Consider the following 24,888-nt stretch of genomic DNA (forward strand, 5'->3'; position numbering starts at 1 on the left):
TCTTATTTCAGTGATGGAATTATTTTTTTTCCTGAAAAGTAATTTTTAACAGTTATGGTCTCAGAAACTTGGCCCTGAGATTCCAACCACTTTCAGAAAGCAGTCTTAAATCTACATTTGGAAGTATAATATTTGCTGTAGAAGCAATTAAATATAAAACCTATTTCAGAATGGAATATTAACTATTAATATTATTAGCATTAATATTAATAACATTTATTAATCACTTAAACACTTCATTTGCTAAGTACTTTTCCCTGCATTATCTCATCTGCTCTAAATAGCCCTATAAAATGTGTATTATATTATTATTAATCCTCATTTTACAAATGAAAAAAACAAGCCTGAAAAGAATGTGTATCTTGCCCAGGGTGAAATGGAAGAGCCAGCATTCAAACCCAGGTCTCCAGCTCCTCACCACTTGTGATACATGGAATGACAAGTACTACTGTACCTCAAAGATAAGAGGCTAGACCTCTGAAATCCAGCATGAATGTTCAGACTGACTACTCTTATTCAGGTTAGTGATCCTAAAACGAAGAAGTAGTGAAACTCAATTCTGGTCACAGAAGAAAATAATCAGTATTTCTTCAAGGCAACAGGGGCTATTTTTTTCCATCTCTTTCTGCTTCTACCAAGGTACAAAAAGGATACCAGGGACAATTCGCAAGTAACTTAACACCCTCTCTGATTAGTCTGGAATTACCCCTCTAACTAACTGGAAGGGCTTTTGAAAACAAATGGATCAGAACCCCAAAGCCTTAAAGACTTGAAAAAGGTGCAGTTTCACACTTTAATCATAAGTAGAAAATTCAGAAAGCCAAAACAAATGTTATACTCAAATATTAGAATAATCAATATTGACAGATTAAACATAGGAAGAATTTAACAATACCTACCTATTTATTTCATCCCTAGCTATTTGAACAAGATCTCTCTCTTCTAAAAAGAAAAACTGAAAGTTTATCTTTAGCTACCTGAACAAGTTCTAAGTTTTCTCTTTAAAAAAGTACAATTGAAAAGATACACCACTGTTAACCATGTCTACTTGGAAATCGCCCTTTCATAAAGATCAGAGAATCATAGGAACCCCTATTCATTTGTTTAGTAGATAGACTCCAACCACAAACTTACTTTATGAATTTGGGTTTTCAAGGCTAGTATTTAATGTCACAAAGTCCAGAAGAATAACTCTCTCTTTGAATAACTGTAAACCAGAATCGAGGTCCTAAGAGAAGCAGAATACCCAGAACTCTTCCTCTGTAAAACTGTCTGTTTGTAGAAAGAACTGGCAGAGAAGCTGACATCAACAGACCTAGTTTCACACTCCAACATTTCTAGACCTTAACCCCTTAGGCCAAGAAGACCTCTCATTGAATTAAGGACAACTGACACTACCTAAATGACAGTATTGAAGTGAAAACACAGAATTCACTGAATTTAGGTCAATCTCTTTCACCAAAACGTGAAAGTGGGTTTAAGACCTACATACATTACAGGTCAGAAACATTTTAAGGTTCATTTTTCATAAGGTAAATCACTGTTTCTGGTTAATTAATTACTAGAAAGATTTAAAAGCTAAGGATGAAAGAGTTAACTTAAATCAACACCCTTAATAGGATAACATGAACAAAGCTTTTCATTTATATATATATATTTTTTCATACATATATACAAAATATATATAAGTGATTATGAGTGTGTTTTACAAATGCCACAGAGCTCCTAGCAAAGTTGACAAGTTCTAACCTGCTTTAAAAATTACCGTTCACTGCTTTCATCCCAATCTAACTTTATTTAATGTTACTGTTTTGAATAAACCTACAAAAACAAAACCCCCAGAGCAAATTCTTCTACATTTCAATATCCTGCCTACTTACAAGAGCGGAAGAGTCAAACAGAGCAGGGGAAAAAACGTGACGTGCACAACCTTGATCCAAAACACTGCTCGTCGTAGTCTAATTTTAGGCCTAACCATTTTGATTGTCTTTTTACAGAGGTTTAAAAAGAAAACAAAGCACTATAGATCACTTGTAAAATAAAACTGAGATAATTATACCAATGGGAGTTAGCATTATTTATCAAGGAGAAAGAAATCACGCTCGCACTGCCCAGAGAATTCCCATTAAAGATAAGATACAAGGACTGGCAGTACAACTCCACAACGTCTGACGACAATGGCAATTACTTTCTACTCTTCAGTTCTTGGATGACTCTATCTTTAAAGAATTAGTCAAAAGGTTGAGTCCACTGAGGAATATTCGGCAACATATTGTGTATGTTGTTTGAAAGAAAGCCAAACATGGGGAAAGCCAACCTTCACCTAAGTTACCTAAAGAAGCAAATATTCACCTCCTGGCTGAAGATCAAACAGGAATCACGAGAAGATCCGAAAGTTCTTTTCTTAAGCGGAGGCCCTCAAACCCTCGGAAAACTATTCGTTTCTACTAACGCGGAATATGGAAAGATCACAGATTGTAGTTTAGAAAACAGTAAAGGGACCCTAGACAGTATGCCTAAGCAAAGAAACTGGGATGACCAAAGAGACAGCAAAGAGGGGCTAGGATTCTGTAAGAGACGAAAAATCGAGGAATAAAACCCGCAACGTTTTGTACAACACAAAAGTAAATGAAGAAAAGGAGGGTGGAAACGCGATGGAAGGGAGATCAACAGAGGGCAGACTGTGGCGCGACAGGGTTCAGGGCAGGGCCGGGTCCAGGAAGAGTTAGACCTCACCAACCCAGCAAGCTTCCCATTTCAGACTACAGTCGGGGAAGAAAACAGCCGCAGGGCGCAGACAATGAGCCACCGCCCCAAGAGTTGCGGCTCCAGGCACGCAGGTGGCGGCTTCCCAGCCCCGCGCGGGGCAGGTTAGCTGCCCCGGGCCGCTCGCGCCGGCCAGGCCGCGGAGAAAGAAGGAAGGAGAGCGACGGCCCGCGTCCCGGCCTGTCTGCACACTTACCCCAGGCGAGGAAAGATCCCCGCCCCAGCGAGGAGCCTCCGGCCGAGCTCCCGGCGGGCTCAGGAGCCGCCCCGAGCAAGCGCGCGACACGGGGCGGGGAGGGGAGGGAAAGGGAAGCGGGGCGGGAAGAGGAACCGCGCTGGAGCGCAGCTGCTGTTGTTGCTAGGCCGTGCGGCAGCCGAGCCCCGCGGGCACCGGGAAGGGAGTGCAGGGAGCCTTCGGCAATGGCGACGGCCCAGGCCAGAGGGGAAGCGGAACAACCGCCGCCGCTGCGCGTGGCCACAACCCTGGGGGAGGGCTACGGCGCGGAGCGGGGAGGGGTGGGGCCGAAGCCAGAAGCTCCACGGGGTGGAGACGGGCACCGCCTCCCAGTGGGCGGGTTCACGCGGGGCCTGCTGGGAGTTGTAGTTTGGAGATGTGTACTACTTATCTCCGCCACCCCCCACCCCCCCGCCTTTTTTGGGTATTCTTCATATTGAGAGACACCGCCACTTCCTCATGTAATTCAGCATTGCCTCCAGTCAGGTCTGTGGCCAACCAAAGATGCTGAAAGACGATTCCTGTTATATGAACCTGCTCTAACATACGTGTTCCTGGGAATTCATCCTCTATCCATTTTGCTTTTTACCTACAGCTCTTAATATACTTTGGTGCTAAATTAAGCCCCACCTCCTTGCAAATTAAGGCCTCTATGTTTTATCCATGGAGGAGTTCATTAATGTATTCACTAATTCTACAAGTATTTCAGTGTCTAACATGTACCAGACACTGCTGGGTATCAGGGATACAAGGGTGAATACAAGTCACATTGTCTTTGTGGAACTTACAAATATGAAAACACAATAATTAAAATAGTGATATCTGGTATGAGGGAAAAACTAGGATGATTACTTTGGATAAGGTGGCCAGGGAAGGCATCTTTAATGAGGTGACATTTAAGCTGAGAACAGAAAGAGAGAGCCATGAGAAGCTCCCAGACAGAAGGAGGAAGAAAAGAACTTGCTAAGGTCAGTTAAGAAGGCCTGTGTAACTGCAGTTTAGTGCAAGAAGAGTAGCATAGTGGGAGAAAACAAGATTCAGGTCAGGAAGGATCTTAAATGACAGGTAAGGATGTTGGACTTTATTCCAAGAAGTTATTAAAGAGTTGTAAGTAAGGAAGTGATGTTACCTGGTTTACACTTTAAGATCACTAGAGGGCTTCCCTGGTGGCACAGTGGTTAAGAATCTGCCTGCCAATGCAAGGGACACAGGTTTGAGCCCTGGTCAGGGAAGATCCCACATGCCGTGGAGCAACTAAGCTCGTGCGCCACAACTACTGAGCCTGTGGTCTAGAGCCCACAAGCCACAACTACTGAGCCCACATGCCACAGCTACTGAAGCCTGCAAGCCTAGAGCCTGTGCTCTGCAACAAGAGAAGCCACGACAATGAAAAGCCCGCGCACTGCAACGAAGAGTAGCCCCCACTCACCGCAACTAGAGAAAGCCCGCGCACAGCAACAAAGACCCAACACAGGTAAAAATAAATAAATAAATATATTAAAAAAATAAAAAAAATCTCTAGATTGCTACATGGAGAATGGAGTACTGAGATGCAAGAATAGAAGGGAATGAACTAGGGAGGCATTAATCATGACTGATGCTAGAGCAATAGCTGTGGAAGTGGAGATAGGTAGTAGCCAGATTGTTCTTATTGATAGATGTAGAGCGAAAAACTCAATTGATATGGAGAGTACGAGAGAAGGGATTCAAGGAGCAATATGGCACAGTATTAGATAACTTGAAAAACAGTCCCACTATTAAACACACAAAATGCTGGATAAAATAGAACATCCTTTCAAAGGCATAACTAAGCTTTCAAGGAAGAAAGAGGAATACATCTGATAGTCTTCCAAACTCCACATTCAACCCAAAGGGGGGAGCAAGAAACCAGAGTGGTAACCAGGTCAGTGAAGCCTATTGTGTTATGTTGAAAGAACCTACTTATCTCAGAAAAATCTATGGTTTTACTGGCTGCACAGGAGACAAGAGACCAAAGACAAGGCCTTGGGCCTGTAGAAGGTGTTGGGATTATAATCCTGCACAAGGCTGGAAAACTCAAAGGGCTATTCCCTCTAAGAATAGACTGGAAAAAAAAAAATCCCCTGGACCAACCCAGGGCGATATGCAGATACTTGTAAGTTTTAGCCTGGACTTTGGCATCGAGGGGATAAAAACTTTCCCTTTAGAATTCGTAACCACAAACTTTCCCTCACATGGGTTTGAAAGTTCAAATTTATAGTACCTACACTGCCCAGGAAACTTGAAGTCAAGAAAATGTCCCAGGCTGGTAATGCTTGGAGGCCTGGAAGAAACAAACACAAATCTTCACTGTACAGGTTCACTCTCAACACAGGACTGAAAGGATTTCCAAAAACAGGCTATAGAAAGTTAAACATGAACACCCAAAATATAATACATCTGAGAAAATAAGCCAGGAGTGAATCAACAGAAACCATAAACAGAATAATGAAGCCCATGAACTTTAGATACTGGAATTATTGATTACAGAATATAGAATAAGTTTATTATAATGATTAAGCAGAGTAAGACAGGATACTATTTTTAAACAAGAAACAAGATACTATTTTTAAAAAATGACCAAGCAGCTTTGAGAAGGAGCCAAGTAGAACTTGTAGAAATAAAGAATATAATAATTGAAACCAAAGCCAATATTTGGGTTAAATAGATTACACACAGTTGAGGAGAAAATTAATAAACTGGACGACAGATCTAAAGAAATTACTGACAGCAGCCCAAAGACAGAGGAAATATGAAAGAAAGACTGAGAGACATGAGGATAGATTATGAAGGTATACCATTTGCCTAATAAGAAGTTCAGGAGAGTGAAAAGAGAAAACAAAAGAGGCAGTATATGATGAGATAATGGCTAAGAATTTTCCAGAATTGATTAAAGACAACCTTCAGATTCAGGAAGCAAGTGAATCCCAAACAGGATAAGTAAAGGAAATCTTCTCAAACACATCAAAGTGAAACTGCAGAATACCAAAGATAAAGAAACCAGAAAAAAAAGACACCCCCTACAAAGAAACTATTAAATTTAGCATAGATTTCTCAACTGCAACAATGTGTGCCATCTGACAATGGAAAAATATTTTCAAACTACCAAGAGAAAATAACTAAACTTAGAAGTATATATCTTGCTAAATTATCAGTAAAAAGAGTGAGGGTGAAATAAAGATATCATCAGGCAAGAAACAGAGATGTTACCAACCACAGAGACCTACTAAAGGAACATCTTAAAAAGATATACTTCAGGAGGAAGGTAATCCCGGAAGTAAGGTCTGAGGTGCAAGAAATCAGATAGGCAGTTAAACCTACCATCCTATCACTGACTAGGACAATTCTCTATATTATTTCATTCTCTCACAGCCTACCAAACCCTATATTCAACTACCTAGATCTCCATGAGATCTAGCTAAATAATCTAAGTTCCTAGTAGAGTGGCTGAGATACACACACACACACACACACACACACCAATCTCTACCCCACCACCACCCTTAGTTGAATGTCTGTTATTTTCATCCAAAGAACATTACATGATACTTTTAAGAAAAATAAACCATAGAAGTGGAACAAATACTGGAATACAATGACCAGGAGAACAATACCCATTTTCTTGGCTATAAACAAAAAAGACCATACACAGAATTACAAAACTGATTTAAAAAATAAAGTGCTTATTCATTTCTTAAGTATCCAAAGAAGATAATACAAAGAGTTCAAAACCAGAAATGCTCTGTTATGTTAAAAGTGATGTCATCTGCAAGCATTTATCAGGCAAGAAAAGTCACATCAAAGTATCTTCACTCACATTCACATTTTTATTACATTTCTGAATACCTGTATAAATGAGAAAAATGGCTGAATCATGTTCCAAGCCACAATCTCAAATATTAACTTAAAAACATTTAAATACTGAGGAACTTGGCTTCGATGTGCAAAAGAAAATACACACACACACACACACACACACACACACACACACACACTTAAGAGGTTAAATATAGTACCGTGTTCCCCCACCTGACTAACCATATTCCAAAATGTTGTTGATGTTACTGAATTTTTACTGACATATAATTCTATTTCAAGCCACTATATTAATCCCACTGTGAAAAAAAAATGCCTGGAAAACATGGAATTCTGTCTTATAAGAAAATACTAAACAGCTATGAAGCAAGACTGGGTTGAAATTTTCATCATTTTAAAGATCTCTAATATTTCTGCTTTATGGCATTGGGTTGCCTTTCTCAATACATAAGTTCTCAAACACATCTTAAAAAAGAACTGTTATTAGTAGGTCAAGCTATACGTGGCAAATTATAAAAGATTTATTCCAGAAAAACACCAGAATGTTTTAGGAAATTAACCAGTGATAGCATATATAAAGTACATCATATCCCATTATGCCACAGAAAACAAACAATGCCAACATACCCCAGTTTTTTGGCTTCTGTTTCGGAACATGCTTGCCCTTCTATTTTTTAATTAGCTTATGGCATTTACTTTATTTTCTAATTTTTACAAAGAAAAACAGTAAATCAAGACCTTTTGTTTTTTAAAAAATCACCCAAAGATTCAAAAAAGTTTTGTAACTGTACAACTTAATAAAATATACTTTAATCTTAATTTCATCAAGCCCTTTGCCAATTCATATATTCAAAAGCAGTATTATAAAATAGAAAAGGAGAATGGAAATGCTTTAAGGAAAAATCAATTTTGATATTAATAATTTCTTAGCTGTCCTAGTTTAATGATTTTCTTTGAAACACTAGATAAATTAATATTCTCATAAAATTAATATTCAAATAAACTCTGATTCATCCAAATTAATTTTATTCATAACAATTTTCTCAATTTTTAGCGATAATTTGTCTCTAATACATAAAGTACTCATTTATAACACAAATGAAGATAAAGTCCCTTCTCACAAGATAAATATTAATTTAACAGAATTAAGTTTCCTCTATTGGCACTTGATGCTTGAGGATTATGAGAGGTCGACACAACAGAGCACTGAATTTTGAAATTAGCTGAGAATCATCCAGAATTTCCTCTAGTAAACATAATATTAGCCATAAATGAAGATGAAAGAAAAAAGTAATGACAATTCTAGAACACTTCTAGTCACAAGTGAATAGGTCTTATTTAGGTTTATGGAAAGCGTTTAACTACATAAAACTCATAGGGAAAAACGGCCATATTTGAAAACAGCCACAAGGATTAAAGTAGAACACAAGATGGTAATAAACAGAGTCACAGAACATACTAAAGAGGTATGTATGGTCAGTCCCACTGGAACCTGTAGATTCGCATTCTTATATACCTAGGGAGAGAGATGGATAGAGAAGTTAAAGACATTTAAGATTAATGTCCTAAGGTGAAACCACTGCTTCTTTGATTTTTAATTTTAACTTTTTCTTTTTTCTTTTAAATATCTTTCAGCCATTGCTATACTACATATAACATTATTATTTGAATGATTCTTTTAAATTCAACATTTCAGTTAATTTAACAGAACTCAAGACTCAATTCCCATAATAATTCTTAAATTCTCATTAGCTTTGACTTTTTCTGCTTTTTACATAGAGTTGAGTATATTGTTAAAAAATACTAGCTATATCCTAATGTCACCTCTGTAATCAATAAAAACATTTACTTCCTCTTACTATGTTTCATATTAGAATATAGAAAAATCTAGAAGTTAAAGCCCTAAAGGAAAAACATTAAAACAGCAATAAAACTAAAGGATCCATTCTTTCCTGTTTTGCTGTTTCTCTCCTCAAACAGCTTTTAAAAGTTTGTTAGGACTTCCCTGGTGGCTCAGTGATTAAGAATCCACCTGCCAATGCATAGGACACAGGTTCTATCCCTGGTGCGGGAAGATCCCACGTGTCGCGGAGCAACTAAGCCTGTGTGCCACAACTACAGAGCCTGCACTCTAGAGCCCGCACACCACGACTACTGAACCCATGCACCGCAACTACTTAAGTCCACGTGCTGTAGGGCCCATGTGCTGCAACTACCGAGCCCGCATGCTGCAACTACTGAAGCCCTCACATCTAGAGCCTTGCTCCACAACAAAAGAAGACACTGCAATGAGAAGCCTGTGCACCGCAACGAAGAGTAGTCCCTGCTCGCCGCAACTAGAGAAAGCCCACGTGCAGCAATGAAGACCCAATGCAGCCAAAAAAAATTTTTTTACGTTTGTTATTCACAAATTACACAATTGAATGTGTCCTTTACTGTTTTTAAAACATCCAAGTAGTTGCAATACTGACTAGCAATACAAAAGTTCTCCTATGTTCAACTTGGTTTCTATTTTCTATTTGGTTTTGAAGATAAAGGGGTTCAATTAGAAACTCTGGTAAGTTTTATGGTTTAAAAATAGGTTTGGGGCTTCCCTGCTGGCGCAGTGGTTGAGAGTCCGCCTGCCGATGCAGGGGACGCAGGTTCGTGCCCCGGTCCGGGAAGATCCCACATTGCCGCGGAGCGGCTGGGTCCGTGAGCCATGGCCGCTGAGCCTGCGCGTCCGGAGCCTGTTGCTCCGCAATGGGAGAGGCCACAACAGTGAGAGGCCCGCGTACCGCAAAAAAAAAAAAAAAAAAAAAAAAAAAAAAGTTTTAAAAAACATTAAAATTTAGGTAACTTGGGAATTCTTTTATTTTTGGTTTCTTTTTATAAATGCATGGATTACACTTTCACATGCAAAAAAAAAGTTACCAACACAGTCTGTAGCGAAGTGCCATCTAAAAGCATCTTACAAATAATGGCATTTTCAAACAAGCCTTAGTACAGTTCACCATCTTAGTAATGGTCACCTATTTTTCTGGTATATATAAACAAGAAATGTAACAAAGAAAAAAATCAAAGTACTTAATTATGACCTCCTATTTCAAGTTACATGGTCTTAAAGAGAACTGAATTCAAAATGTTTTAATAGAGTGATTTTTTATTGTGTAGCAATGCACACCACCTATTTTTTTAAACCAATACATCATAAATAGTATAAATACTAATCATACTCTTCATTCACATAAGAAAATCAAATGTAATTCTCCAGATGTACTTTAGAGTTTGAAAAAAATCCAGGTACTCTATGGCAATAGAAATCTCAAAAGCAAATTTATGTTGCATAACATATTAGCACAATCATACATCTTTCCAACTGTCTGTTCAAAGAAGGTTCTCCAATACAAAATAATAGGCTTTGCAGTAGGGCTTCACTGTCAGTAGTGGTTTTCTGAGTTAGCTGGTAAACATACTTCTAAGCAACTACAAGGAAAACACTTCAAATCCAAATATCCACACATATGAACAAATCTGCTTTATATTTATCTGATTGACAGTTATGTTGTCTGCTAGTTTAAATTTTTAAATTTTTTTTATTTTTGTTGCAAACTCATTTGACTCTTTGTAAAAATAAATTGTAAAAATAATGACACAGACTGTGGCATTCAACCAAAGAAAACAGGCCTTAAAGAGAATTAGGAACAAAGAAATTCAGATACTACAAGCATCAGTTAAAAGGCAGCTCTTAAAAGAGTAACAAAAGAACAGAAAAAAAGAGGGAAAGAAAAGAGATACGTTGTACAAAGACTTACCACTCTGAAGAGAGGAAAGTAGACTATGTTAGCTCAAGAGGGTAAGTAGAAAACTACAGACTCCTTAGACAAAGCCAGTGTTAATGAAGTACTAATACTTACCTAATTTAATAACTGAAAACAAGTTGGGAGGCTAAAACACCAAAAATGGCCTGAAACAGCCTAGATTTAGATTTCTAATAACAATATAACTGTCTAGAAACTTAACCACAGTTGAAAGGATACAACTTTAGAGTTTTACTTTCCTTTTTTCACTTGTTCTGTGTAATATAATAAAGTCAACTAATTCATTTTGTTGCTCAAAAATTAATAAAAAGTTCTAAATAAAGTGAAGTTTTATTGATTAAAATCAGATGGACACACCACTGTTTTTCTTTACCATTCCACACTTTTAAAAAGCCCATCAGCTATACTTAAGCTCTGGATCAATGAGGCATTGGGACTAACTCTAAATCCCCATCCCCCAAATTAAATGATTCTATGACTGTTGCTATTAGTAACAAAGAAACAACATTAAAAACAAACAAAAAACAGCTTTCTATGATAGAATATAAAATGTTAATCCCTTAAACGTGGCAGAAACATTATAGAAAGAGTTTTATATGAGGCCGCATGACCTAAAACAACATAAAATATTAACTTACTGATTTATATTTCATATTGTTCCATTGGCAGTTATCCTTACTGTTCAAAGCACAAGGAGCTGTCACTTCTGACTGAGCCCAGCATTTCAAAATTGGAAACTCTGAGAAAAAGTGGTAGAACACCGTATCAGAAAACTGATCTGGACTAGAGGCTAGGCCAGTCTTTCATGTTGGGATATGAGTATTCAAATATTTTAATACACAATGTACATGATTTGGACCCAACTATCATGTGCTGTTCTATTTTAATAGCCTGTTCTAAGTGGATGGCTAGGAAATTATAAAATTACAAAGACTGCATAGAAGTTGAGCATGACTTCTTAACAAATCCCACTACACCAGGGGCCATTTTTTTTTAACTTAAACTTTTTTTGAAGTATAACATATCTCAGAAGAATAAACAGATCCTAAACCTACAACTTGATAAATTTCCGTAGAGAAAACACACTCATGTAAAGAACACTCAGACCAAAAAAATGAATTCCAGAACCCCAGCTGCTCTCTTGGGAGGGAGCACTTTTCCAAAGTTTATTTAGGGTAGGTAAAATGTACCATGAAAAGAAACAGAAAACTAGGTTGGATAAACAAAGCTAACATAGTTGAATACTTTTTAAGTTTTCTCATCATGAAATATATGATGACAGCAAATGTATGATTAAAAACTTTCTATCTGCCAATCTTTAGTAACAGTGCTACTGATTTCTGTTTGGAGACACGAAGAACCAAAATCTGAAAGGGGCTTCTTAAAGTCTTGATTGTAGGAAGACTGAAAATGATGAGAGCATAGTTTTTAAATTTACTAAAATCCACACATAGGGACTTCCCTGGTGGTGCAGTGGTTAAGAATCCACCTGCCAAAGCAGGGGACACGGGTTCGAGCCCTGGCCCAGGAAGATCCCACATGCCGCGGAGCAACTAAGCCCACGCACCACAACTACTGAGCCTGAGCTCTAGAGCCCGTGAGCCACAACTACTGAAGCCCTCGTGCCTAGAGCCCGTGCTCTGCAACAAAGAGAAGCCACCGCAATGAGAAGCTCACGCACTGCAATGAAGAGTAGCCCCTGCTCGCCACAACTAGAGAAAGCCCGCATGCAGCAACAAAGACCCAACACAGCCACAAAAAAAAAATCCACACATAAAAACAGAAAAAACAATCACACACAAAACCAATAACTCATAGACAACTTTTACAACAAAACTAGGTGATAAAGTATCCCCCTTAAACACCAAAATACATGTGAGTGGACACAAAGCACTAACAGCTACAAATCCTGCAGTATCAGTATGAAGAAACAGAAAGCAGCAAAGGAGTAATAAGGACCAATGGCTGAATAAAGAAACAACCAGACATTATATGCCCACTCATAAAAGATCACATCACCACCTATAGTCTGGCCAAAAGAATCAAACCTGAATCTCATCACACCTCTCAAGCCAGCTGCCAATTTCCAAGTAATAAAGAAGTCAGATGAACTAATGAGTATAATCACCCAAACCCCAACAGTGATAGGGTCTCAAATGATCCCAGTTCTTCAACAGATAAATTTTTTTTTAAAGGAGATAGAGGGGAAATCTGTAAATTAAGAGACTTAATGGAAATAACATTTTTTTAAAATGGCAAGGCTAAGCTACAGTGTCTAAGAACGCCCACTTGAGTGATAAAAGTATAAAAAAACATAAGGAAGTGATTAAAAGTCAGGAGAGTGTGTTACTCTTACAGGAAAGGAGATTGGGACAGGACACCCGGGGCTGCTGCTCGGGCAGCTGGCAAAGTTCTGTTTCTTGACCTGGGTGGTAGTTACCTGGGTATCTGCCTTCTAATAAGTCACTAAACTATATATTTGTGAAGTTTTTCTATATCTGTGCTTTATTTTACAATCAAAAAGTTTAAAAGAAAGAAAAAAGAAACATGATTTTGTTATCACCGTCCTTGACTTCAGACTTACCATTATACCTTTAATTTTATTTTCAACTCTCCAAAAAGACTTGCAATCCTTACCTTGGTCACAATACATCAATAAATCTGGGTTATTGAGCACAATAAAGGTTTCTCCATCTTTACTATGTGGCCGATGATAGCGATAATGCACAGGCAAAAAAGCTTGGAAACAGTCAATGCATTGTGAATCCTGTCTGGCATAAATGAGAACTTCAGACTCCTTGGACAAATAGTTGGGAGCCTCTATATTAAAATTTTCTGAAACCATCACTGCCTGTCAAAAAGAAAACAAATATTAGTCCAGAAGAAATGAATGAGGAAGATTAAAAAATAAATAAAACCAGAAGATTGTTATATAGATGAGCAAAAATGTCAAAACACCCCCCTTATAAACAATTTCCATTCCCCTTCCATCCCCAACTTTAAGTAGAAAACACAAGATATGATGTGTGTTTAATAACATTTACTAAAAGTAAACTGAGGAAATTATACTCTGGGGTGTGAAATTTCCCCATAATAAAAATTTCTATGTAATTTCCTTATCAACCTTTGTTTAGGTAACTACACAGGTACCAAGAAAAGAAATTTCATGAATAAATATAGCATTATTCAATAAGTATGAAAACTATGACAAAAACAGTTAACCCAGTATTGGGTTAAAATGATTGGTGTCATTCTGCTAATTTCCTGTTCTTCACAGAAGTAAGATGGTAGTGAGTAAGATAGAGCACTGTGGTCAGGAAGTCTAAGCAAAGGTCAGCACTCTTTCCATACTGGGCATAAAAAGTTAATGGAAAAAATGGTAAATGATTCTTTTAAAAAATAATATGGTAAAAAACATTTTAAAATAAGTATTCTACACCAAAAGTAAAACTGCACATGTGGCAGAAATTAGCCCTAACTTACAAACGTATCCATATACACTTACATACATATTTATGTATGAAACCACACATATATACATATGCACACACATACACATGTATATCAACATTGTATACATAATCTGTGTTCGTGTGTGTGTGTATGCATACACACATGCAAGTTTTCTCTAGATTCTTTATGGAAAGAGAAAAAAATAGCATTAACTTCTACCCACCACAGCGAGCATTCTAATTCTTCTATTTGACAGTGATACCAAGTGCTATATTTTCACATGTTGTTTCTTCTCTGTTCATCACAGGAGTAACAGAACTTATTGGTAAAGGTCAAGAAATTATATAATCTTGAGCCATAAGGAACCTAGAGGTAATCAAGTTAAACCACTGTTCCAATGAGAGTATTTATCAAGTATCCAGCCAGTATTTTAATGCTTTCAATGACTGGAAGGGAGTTCATTACTTTGAGTCATCTCACTTTATGTACTGTTAAAATTATTCCTTTTTTATTAGTAGAAACTTGATGCTCTGACCCATAATAATTCACCAATTGTCGATGCTTACAATATCTGCAATAAATATGTCCTCTGTTTTACTAAGGGTCCCTTATACATCAGAAGGCAACCACACTGCCCCCACTAAGTTTTCTCCTCCCCAAAGAAATATGCAGTTTTCTTGGTTTCTCATGACATGGTGTCTAAACCATGCATCGTATCAGTTGCCTTTCAAAATACTCAGAGGAAATAGTAGCAACACTACCTTCTTTAGCAAAAATTGCATTAGCTTTTTTTTTTTTCAGTTTCTAGGTGTAAAAATTGCATTAGCTTTTTAGCAGCCTCATTTCAGTGTGACACATATCTATATACTATCTATTTTTTTTAATTAATAGATTTCATTTTTTAGAGCAGTTTTAGGTTTACAGAAAAACTGAGCAGAAAATAACAGCATTCCCACATACTCCCCACAGCTCCCACACACACTCAGAGTTTTTTCTATTATTAACAACAGTTTGGTACATTTGTTACAACTGATGAACATTATTATTAACTAAAGTCCATAGTTTAAGTTAGGGTTCACTCTTTACATTGTATATTCTATGGATTTTTCACAAATGTAAAGTGACACGTATTCATCATTACAGTATCATACAGAATAGTTTCACAGACCCTGTGCTCTGCCTATTCATCCCTATATTTTTCATTTGAACTTTTTGCACAAAACTTTAAATAACTCCCATCCTATTTTATCGAGTAATTGATGTTTTACTAATTAAATGCAGGGCTTTATATCTCTCTCTATTAAATTTATCTTTCTGGCTACAGTCCATTTTTTCTAGGCTATTGAGATTTAATTGAAATCCCAATCTGTCAACCAGCATTAATGTAACATTTATGAACTTGATAACTGTGTCTTTTGTATTTTTATCTAAGGATAAAAATGTTGACCAGGAGGATCGTAAGAGCAAACCCCTAAGGAATTTTACTAGAGACCTCCTGCTAGAAATTTATTAATAAACTCTCTTTGGGTACAACTAGTTACAAATCAAAATAACACATAAGCCCAAATGTTCTATCTTGTCAACACAGATGACAAGATAATAAAGATAACTTTCTTTGAGTACTTAGGTATTTCACCAAGTGGTTTATATATGTTATCTCCTTTAATTTTCACAAGAAACCTATCAGGTAGGAACTCTTAGCCCCATTATATAAATGAGCAAACAAAGTATCAGGGTGGATAAACAATATACTGTAGCTAGTAAGTAAAGGAGACAAGATTCAAAGCCAGGTCAAACTGACTCTCCTATTCAATTAGGTTAAATAATATAAAATAGCCCATGTTTATCTAGTTGAAAATTAAGTGTAATAAGTAGAACTAACATAAAGTATATTCCTGATTGTGCTATTTAGAATTTATGATGGTACTATGATCTTCAGCTTCTCTAATTATTGAGCTGTTTTGTTTATTTTTGTTTGTTTATTGCTTATTTTTCCATAGAAATAAAAATATGGTCACTTGCCAAAAATTGAGAATATTTTTAATATGAATTTAAGCTGGGATATAATGAAAATGAGGCAAATTGCTACACGGCCTTCTGGTAGGGCCAGAACAACAGGTAGGGCCCTGTTGGTCAAAGGATTATTTGGTGACGGTTCAAAAAATTTTATTCTGGGTATCTGAATCTCAAAAATCAGCCTTATAGGGGTTTTCTTTTGCACGTAATGAAAATATCTGGAACTAGATAGTGGTGATGGTTGCACAACTTTATGAATATACTAAAAACTACTAAATTACACATTTCCAAAGGATGAATTTTATGTCATGTGAATTATGTCTCAAAATTTTAAATGGGGATAATTTCTTTTTAATGAACCTCAACAGAGACCCAAATCCATTTTAAACCAAGATCAACTAAGAACCAGCAGAAGCTAGTCCACAAGCAACAGTCTGAGGTCCTGGAGCCGACTCAGGAGTTTAGGCTATGAATTTCTTGACACCTAGCTACAATAGGGAAGAGGGGGAAATGTACAAATAGGTATACCAATTGAGAGGTGATCAAAATCTCAGGAGAGTTACAGGTATGTGTATCACTTTAGAGTCAAAATAATAGAGAAATATTTTTGAAAATCATAACCTGACAATCAAAAGTGATCTAGACAATAGCTAGATGCTGGTACATCTCCCAAACACGTGCCAAACCATCAGTGCAACCCCAAAAAGTCCAGTGACTCTACGCTGATCCACAAGTCAGAATTCATTATTCCACTTTCACCATGATAAAACAATAGCACTAGAATGTTATCAAGAAATTGAAATTATGTATCAAAAATTAATCCTAGAGCAACATGCACTGGTTAACAGACATGGACCTATACTTTTTCATGACAACACTCAACTACACGTGTCATAAACCACCAGAGCAAAGTTAAATGAATTAAGCTATAAAACTTTTGTACCATATCTGTAACATTCAACAGATCTTTCTCTCACAGGCTAGAGCTCTTTCAAAACAACCCCAAACATTCCCCAATTAAGACACAGTAATTGGTATCTTTGAATAACTTGTACAATCTAAAAATGTAAAACTTTATAAAAATGAAATGTACAATACTTTTCTGACACAGGGATGTTAATTCTAACAGTACTTATTTTTTTTATAATCAGTCTGGCTAAGGGTCTATCAATTTTATCCCTCTTAAAGAACAAGCTTTTGGTTTCACTGGCTTTCCCTATTGTGTTTCTGTTTTCTAGTACATTAATTTCTGCTATGATCTTCACTATTTATATTCTTCTACTTTGGTTTCATGTGCTCTTCTTTTCATAGATTAAGGAGGCTTAGCTGAAAACACTGACTGAGACCTCTCTTCTTTCTAAAATAGGCATTTTAGTGCTACAAATTTCCCTCTAAACACAGCTTTAGCAGTACCCCACTAGTTCTGATATTTTGTATTTTCATTTCCATTCAGCTCAAAATTCTTTATTTCCCTTTTGATTTCTCGTTTGACCATGGATTTCTTAGAAGTATGCTAATTAGTTCCCAAATGTTTGAGGGTTTTCTAGAGATCTTTCTCTTCTTTATTTATAACTGAATTCCTCTGTAGTCAGAGAATATTCTTGGCACATCTTGAATTCTTCTAAATTTATTGAGGCTTGTTTTATGGCCTAGAGTGATCTATCTTGGTAAATATTCCATGTACACCTAAAAAAAGAACATGTATTCTATTGTTGTCAGGTGGAGTGTTCCATGAATGCTAATTAGGTCAAGTTGGTTGATAGTTTTGTTCAAATCTTCCATATCCTTATCAATTTTCTGTCTACTTATTATGTCAATTATTGAGAGAAGGGTACCGATATCTCCAACTATAACTGTGGATTCATCTATTTCACCTTACAGTTCTACCAGTTTTTCTTTGTGCATTTTGAATCTCTGTTATTAGTGGCATAAATGTTTAGGATTATTATTTCCTTCTGATTAGTTGATCCCTTCAACAAAATGACCCTCCTTAGCACTGGTGATAGTCTTAGCTCTGAAATCCCTTTGCCTAATATTAATATAGCCACTTCAGCTTTCTTTTGATCAGTGTGAGCATGTTCTATCTTTTGTTTTAAAATTTAAAGTTCATTTCTTGTATGCAACATACAGTTGGGTCTTGCTTTCTTATCCAATCTGAAAATCTCTGACTTTCAATGGAGATATTTAGACATTTACACTTAATACGCTTATTGATATGGTTAAGTTTAATTCATCTTGTTCTCTATATCTTACGTCTATTTTTTGTTCCCTTTATCTTCTTTCTCTGCCTTCTTTCCGGGTAACTGAATGTTTTTCATAGTTCCATTTAATCTGCTTTGCTGGCATATTAACTACAACTCTATTTTGTCATTTTTGTGGTTACTTTAGGGTTTACAGTAAACATCTTTAATGTAGCAGAGTCTACCTTCAAGTGATATTAAACTGCCTTATATTTAGTGTAACAACCTTACAAAAGTGTATTTCATTTTTCACTTCCCAGCTTTTGTGATAGTGCTATCATTCATTTCACTCTTAGACATGGTTAAGAATGGCTACACTACATTGTTATTATTTTTTGTCAATTATCTTGGAAAAATTTAAATAATAAGAGAAAAAAGTCATATTTACCCAGTAGTTATATTTCAAGTGCTAGTCTTTCCTTGATGTACATATAGATTTCATTTGGTATCATTTTCCTTCTGCCTGAAGGACCTCTTCTAACATTTCTTGTATTGGAGGTCTGATGGTAATGAATTCTTTCAGCCTGTACGTCTGAAAAAGTCTTTATTTCACCTTCACCTTGAAAGGTATTTTCACTGGCTACAGAATTCTAAATTCACAGGTTTTTTTCAATACTTTAAAGATGATGCTACTCCATATTCTTGTTTGCATTATTTTTGACAAGAAATCTGCTATTATTCTTATCTTTGGTCCTCTGTATTTTACATGTGGTTTTTTCATCTTGATGCTTTTAAGATTTTCTCATTATCATTGTTTTAAACAATTTGATTATCATGTACCTTGGTGTAGTTTCCTTCATATTTCTTGTACTTGAGCATTGTAGGTATGTGGGTTTATAGTTTTCATCAAATTTGAAAATTTCTCAGCCATTATTTCTTTCTTTCTGTCTGCGTTGGGTCTTACTTGCGACACACCAGATCTTCACTGTGGCATGTAGGATCTTTCGTTATGGCACGCAGGCTCTTCATTGCAGCACGCAGGCTTCTCTCTAGTTGCGGTACATGGGTTCCAGAGTGCATGGGCTCTTTAGTTGTGGCATGCAGGCTCTAGAGAGCGTGGGCTCTATAGTTTGTGGCACACGGGCTCTCTAGTTGAGGCATGCGGGCTCACCAGTTATGGTGCACAGGCTTAGTTGTCCCGTGGCATGTGGGATCTTAGTTCCCGAATCAGGGATTGAACCCGCATCCTCTGCATTGGAAGGAGGATTCTTAACCACTGGGCCACCAGGGAAGTCCCTCAGCCATTACTTCTCCAAATATTTTTTCCATCTCCATCTCTTTCCTCTCTCCTTTCGGACTCCCATTACACCTCCCCCCCAGCTTTACTGAGATATAATTGACATACAACATTGTGTAGGTTTAAGGTGTACAACATGAAGATCTGATATATGTATATATTACAAAATGATTACCATAATAAGATTAGTTAACACATCCATCACCTCACATAATTACCTTTATGTGTGTGTGTGTGTGTGTGTGTGTGTGTGTGTGTGTGTGTGTGTGTGAGGTGAGTACTTTTAAAGTATACTCTCTTAGCAAGTTTCAAGTATACAATACAGTATCGTTAACTATAGTTACCATGCTGTACATTAGATTTTCAGAACTTACTCATCTTATAACTGGAAGTCTGTACTCTTTGACTACATTCATCCATTTTCCCCACATTCTCACCCCTGGCAACCAACAACCTACTCTCTGTTTCTGAGTTCAGTTTTTCTTAGATTCCACATATAAGTGAGATCATACAATATTTGTCTTTCTCTGACTTATTTTACCTAGCATAATGCCCTCACAGTTCATGTGTTCTGTTGCAAATGGCAGGATTTTCTTTTTTATGGCTGAATAACATTCCACTGTGTGTGTGTGTGTATACATATTTATGTGTATATACACATATATATACACACATACACACACATGTATATACACATTTATATATAGCTCTCATTTTCATATCTATATCTCTCTCTCACACTTCTTTGTCTGTTTATCCATTGATGGATGCCTAGGTTGTTTCCATACCCTGGCTATTGTAAACAGTGCTGCAATGAATGCAGGGGTGCAGACGTCTCTTGGAAGCAGCCCAGTTACACTTACTGTGGGGGCCACTTGAAGTTGTCCCACAACTCACTAATGCTCTACTCACTTTTTACATTTCTTTTTTTATCTCTTTTATATTTTTGGTAGTTTCTATTGCTATGATTTCAAGTTCATTAATCTTTTCTTCTGCATTGATCTGCCATTAATTTCATCCAGAATATTTTCCATCTCACACTTTGTAGTCTTAATCTTTAAAAGGTCAACTGTCCTTTCATATATCTTCCATTTCTCTACTTACCTTTTTGAACATATGGAACGCAGTTATAATAACTATTTTCTTGGCCTGTCTGTTAATTCTAATATCTGGGTCAGTTCTGCATCAGTTTTGACTGATTCATTGATCTCCTCATTACAGGTCATATTTTCCCGCATCCTTGCAAACTTTTTATCAGAGTCAAGACATTTTGATCTTTTTGGGTGCTAGATATTCCTGCATTCCTATAAATATTCTTGAGCTTTGTTTTGAATGCAGTAAATTTACTTGCAACAGTTTGATTTTTGGAAGGTCTTGGTTTTGAAATTTGTTAAGCAGGACTGAAGCAATGTGCAGTCTAGGGCTTAGTATTCCCCACTACTGAGAAAAAGTTCTTCTGTTTAATCTATCCAATGCCCAGTGAATTACGAGGATTTTCCTAGTCTGGTTGGTGGGAACAGGCACCACAACTGAGCCAGTGTGCGACACTGTTACCTCTAATTTTTTCATATGGTTCTTTTCCCAGCATCAAGCAGTTTCCTCACGTGCATGCACTAATTAATACTCAACTACGTGCTTGAGGGGAACCTCTAAGGATCTCTGCAGTTTGTCTCTTTGCAGTTCTCTCCTCTCTGGTACACTGTCTAGTGAATTCTAGTGACTTTGGTCTTTCCCAAATCTTACCTTTATCTCCTCAACTCAAGAAGCCCACCAGGCTCTGCTTGGGTTTACCCTCCCTGTACTACAGCCTGAAAACTCTCATGCAAAAAGCTAGGACAACTGAAGGGCTAACCTTATTTATTTCCCATCTCTAAGATATCACTGCCTTCACTGCCTGATATGCAATTATTTTTTCCATTATTTCATATATTTTGTCTATTTCTTGGTTGTTTCAAGTGGGAAAGTAAATCTGGTCCCTGTTCTCCAACTTGGCCAAGGCAGAAGCCCTAACACATTTTGATTGAGTGAAACTTACGATTCCAAAAACACTGTATTTCCAGAGCACAGGAAGAAATGGTGACTGGGGGTTAAAAAATAGGTGGAAGCTTATCATGTATGCATTTTTACACCCCCTGAATTTTGAATCATGAGAATGTAATTACCTACTCAAAAACAAACTTAAGTAAATAAAACAGGTGAAGAAATTGGCCTAAACCACAATTAGAAATGAACCGCCATCATAAATGACTCTAAGCGTATCCATTTTGTCTTTTAGAAATTCATATATAGATTATAATCCTATGAATTAAGACAGTGTTCCCCAAAAATTCTTAACAGGAATCACTTGAGTCATTAACAGATTTTGGGGTCCAATATGAACTGCTGAATTAAACGTTCCCAGGCAGACAATAACCTGCACAGGTGATTCTTATCAAAGTTAGCGAAACTCTTAACTAAGGAGTAAGATTTATTTCCCAAAAGAACGACAACTTTGCAATCAGACAATCCTGGATTCATTTTCTTGGCTTTTCCATTTGCCTATGTGATCCTGGATAAGTTATTTGACCTCTCTGTGCCTGTTTCCTTAACTATAGAATGCAATCTTTCCAAGGTTGTTATAAGATTAATCTATGTAAAGGGTGTGGGACATACTCTTTCTTATAATGCTTAATTTTACCTTGCTTCCTTTAAAAAAAAAAAAAGAAGATATTTGTCATACAGATATCCAATAAATATTTGTTTTGTTTCCTCCCATACCCAAATTATACAGGTGTTGGGGTATATGTCAATTTAACAAAGTTGTTGTTGAAGCAGTTATTTATTAACTATTAATCTTCTCAAACAGAAGCTTTAACAACATCAGTTTAGTTGGCTTACTACTGACAAGTATGACAGGTATCACTCACTTTATAAAGAATACTCCCGTCCTATCTTTAAAAGGTTACTTTATACACTTTAAAAAAATCAATACAAAAGTACTACAGTGTTGTCTTACCTATTTTGCCTTAATCCAAATTATAGCATCCCTACAATAATTTCTCTCTCAAAAAAAATCCCTCTAACACTTGTACCTCTGTTATGTTTCTCTCTCGTAATGAAGCCAACTCATACGGATCCACAAAAAGTCCTGTCGGGATGTACTGTTTAATTAAGAGTCGGCAGGCCTGTAAGTCCTCAATGCTCTCTCCAAATTTCACTTTTATTAACAGGTCTCTGTAAGACAAGTATGTTTAAAGTAAATATCTTCATTCATTTTTTAAATGAGCTAGTATAACGTTATATTCAAGTTAGTAGAAATACTATATTTCAAATTAGTTTTTCAAAACAAGATTATATCAAGTCAAATGAAATATTTATATCACATCAGAACCACTCATTAGATCTTTCATAAATTCATGTCATAAGCCATAATATAGTATTAGTGTGAAAACAGACAAAGATCAATGGAAAGGGATGGAGTCCAGAAACAGACACACACTTTTTAAAATAAAGGTGCCAATATAATTTGATGGGGATAAGATTGTCTTTTCAGCAAATGGTACTGAAACAACTGTGTATTTATATAGAAAAAACTGAATCTTGACCTCTACCTCATACCATCCTACAAATATTAATTTGAAATAGATTATAAACCTAAATGGATAATTGTCCTGGCATTCTGTCTGGAGGCCCATTCTGGACCAAGTGCAGGGAAGAAGATCCAAAGCACAGTGGTTTTGCTTAAGTGAGAAAACAGAGACAGAAGATAAGGGAGGCTTAAGTAGCTAGAAGTCACAGTGCTATGTTCCAGAAAGGAAGGAACTTCGTAGAAAGAGTTCTAGAAGTCAGAAATGGAGTCCCCTTGAGTTTTTGTTGAATACTAAAATAAGCGTGAGTAAGATGTAACTCCACAAGACTAGACAAAGAATTACAAGGGAAGTGAAAGATGAGAAATTCTGAAATTTCACAGTGGGTGGGGAGACACTGCATTCCAACCAACCAAAGCTTAGAGACCAAAGGGCTCAGCAGAGATTCCCACAGAGATAGAAATAGAATGGTGGTTGCCTGGGGCAGGGGGAAGGGAAGAATGGGGAGTTATTGTTAAGAGGCACAGAGTTTCAGTTTTGCAACATGAAGAGATTTATGGATGGATAGTAGTGATGGTAACACAACAATGTGTACACTGAAGTGTACAATTAAAAACAGTTAAGATGGCAAATTTTATGTTACGGACATTTTACCACAATTAAAATAAATAATAATGTAAAAAATATATGACTGGCTGTTCAGAGCCAAAGTAACAATAATATATGGTAGTGTTTATGACATAAGCAAAACATGTAAAGTTAATAAACATATAGCAAGAATAGCATAAAGGGGAGGAGAAAGAAGTGAACTATTCTGATATAAGATTCATACATTATTCATGGTATACAATAATGTTATTTGAAGGTAGACTATGATAAGTTAAAATTGTAAACCCTAAAGCAATTTTTTAAAAAGAGAGAGGTATAGTTAATAAGCCAAAAATGGAGATAAAATGGAATGATTAAAAAATATTCCATTTATTCAAAATAAGGCAGAAAAAATAAAAAAGATTAGATGGGACAAATAGAAAAAAACACAGAAAAAAAGTAGCAAGATGGATAGATTTAAACCAAACCAACCAAATCTATATTTACATTAAAAGTAAATAGTCTAATCACTCCAATTAGAATGTAGAGATTGACAGACTGGATAAAATATCAACACTTAACTATATGCTGTCTACAAGAAACGTTAAGTATAAACACAGATAAAAGTAGAAGGATGGGAAAATGTATGCAAATGTTAATAACAATAACTATGGAGCGGCTATATTAATACTTAAAAAGTGGACTTCAGGGGCTTCCCTGGTGGCGCAGTGATTGAGAGTCCGCCTGCCGATGCGGGGGGCGCGGGTTCGTGCCCCGGTCTGGGAGGATCCTGCGTGCCGCGGAGCGGCTGGGCCGGTGAACCGTGGCCGCTGGGCCTGCGCGTCCGGAGCCTGTGCTCCTCGGCGGGAGAGGCCGCGGCAGTGAGAGGCCCGCGTACCACAAAAAAAAAAAAAAAAAAAAAAAAAGTGGACTTCAGGACAAGGAATATTGTCAGGGATAAAGAAGGACATTACACAAAAATAAAAGGGTCAATCATCAAGAAAATATGACAATCCTAAATGTACTTTATGCACCTAAAAACGGAGCTTCAAAGTATTCATGTATTTTACTTCTTACCAAAAACTGGTTGAACTACAAGGATAAACAGACAAATCCACAATTAGAGAAAAAGATTTTGACGCCCTTCTCTCCG

General features: G+C 36.7%; 2 protein-coding genes across 3 annotated transcripts in view; both read right to left on the reverse strand.

Annotated features, from left to right (window-relative positions):
- Window positions 1-3,254, reverse strand: part of PAK2 (p21 (RAC1) activated kinase 2) — a 78,922-nt gene extending 75,668 nt beyond the window's left edge. For both annotated transcript variants that reach the window (XM_079921739.1, XM_079921740.1), the window contains exon 1: window positions 2,963-3,254. The gene's annotated coding sequence lies outside the window, so the exon portion shown is untranslated. The remainder of the gene's footprint in view (window positions 1-2,962) is intronic.
- Window positions 3,255-7,467: 4,213 nt separating this feature from the next.
- Window positions 7,468-24,888, reverse strand: part of PIGX (phosphatidylinositol glycan anchor biosynthesis class X) — a gene marked incomplete at its 5' end in the record, with an annotated part of 28,059 nt that continues 10,638 nt past the window's right edge. Inside the window, 4 exons of the mRNA XM_079921415.1 lie at window positions 7,468-8,351; window positions 11,274-11,374; window positions 13,273-13,486; window positions 22,653-22,794. Of these exons, the coding sequence (XP_079777541.1) occupies window positions 8,208-8,351; window positions 11,274-11,374; window positions 13,273-13,486; window positions 22,653-22,794 (601 nt within the window). The 3' untranslated portion in view covers window positions 7,468-8,207. The remainder of the gene's footprint in view (window positions 8,352-11,273; window positions 11,375-13,272; window positions 13,487-22,652; window positions 22,795-24,888) is intronic.

The sequence above is a fragment of the Stenella coeruleoalba genome (genome assembly GCF_951394435.1).
Source record: "Stenella coeruleoalba genome assembly, chromosome: 5".
Classification (NCBI taxonomy): domain Eukaryota; kingdom Metazoa; phylum Chordata; class Mammalia; order Artiodactyla; family Delphinidae; genus Stenella; species Stenella coeruleoalba.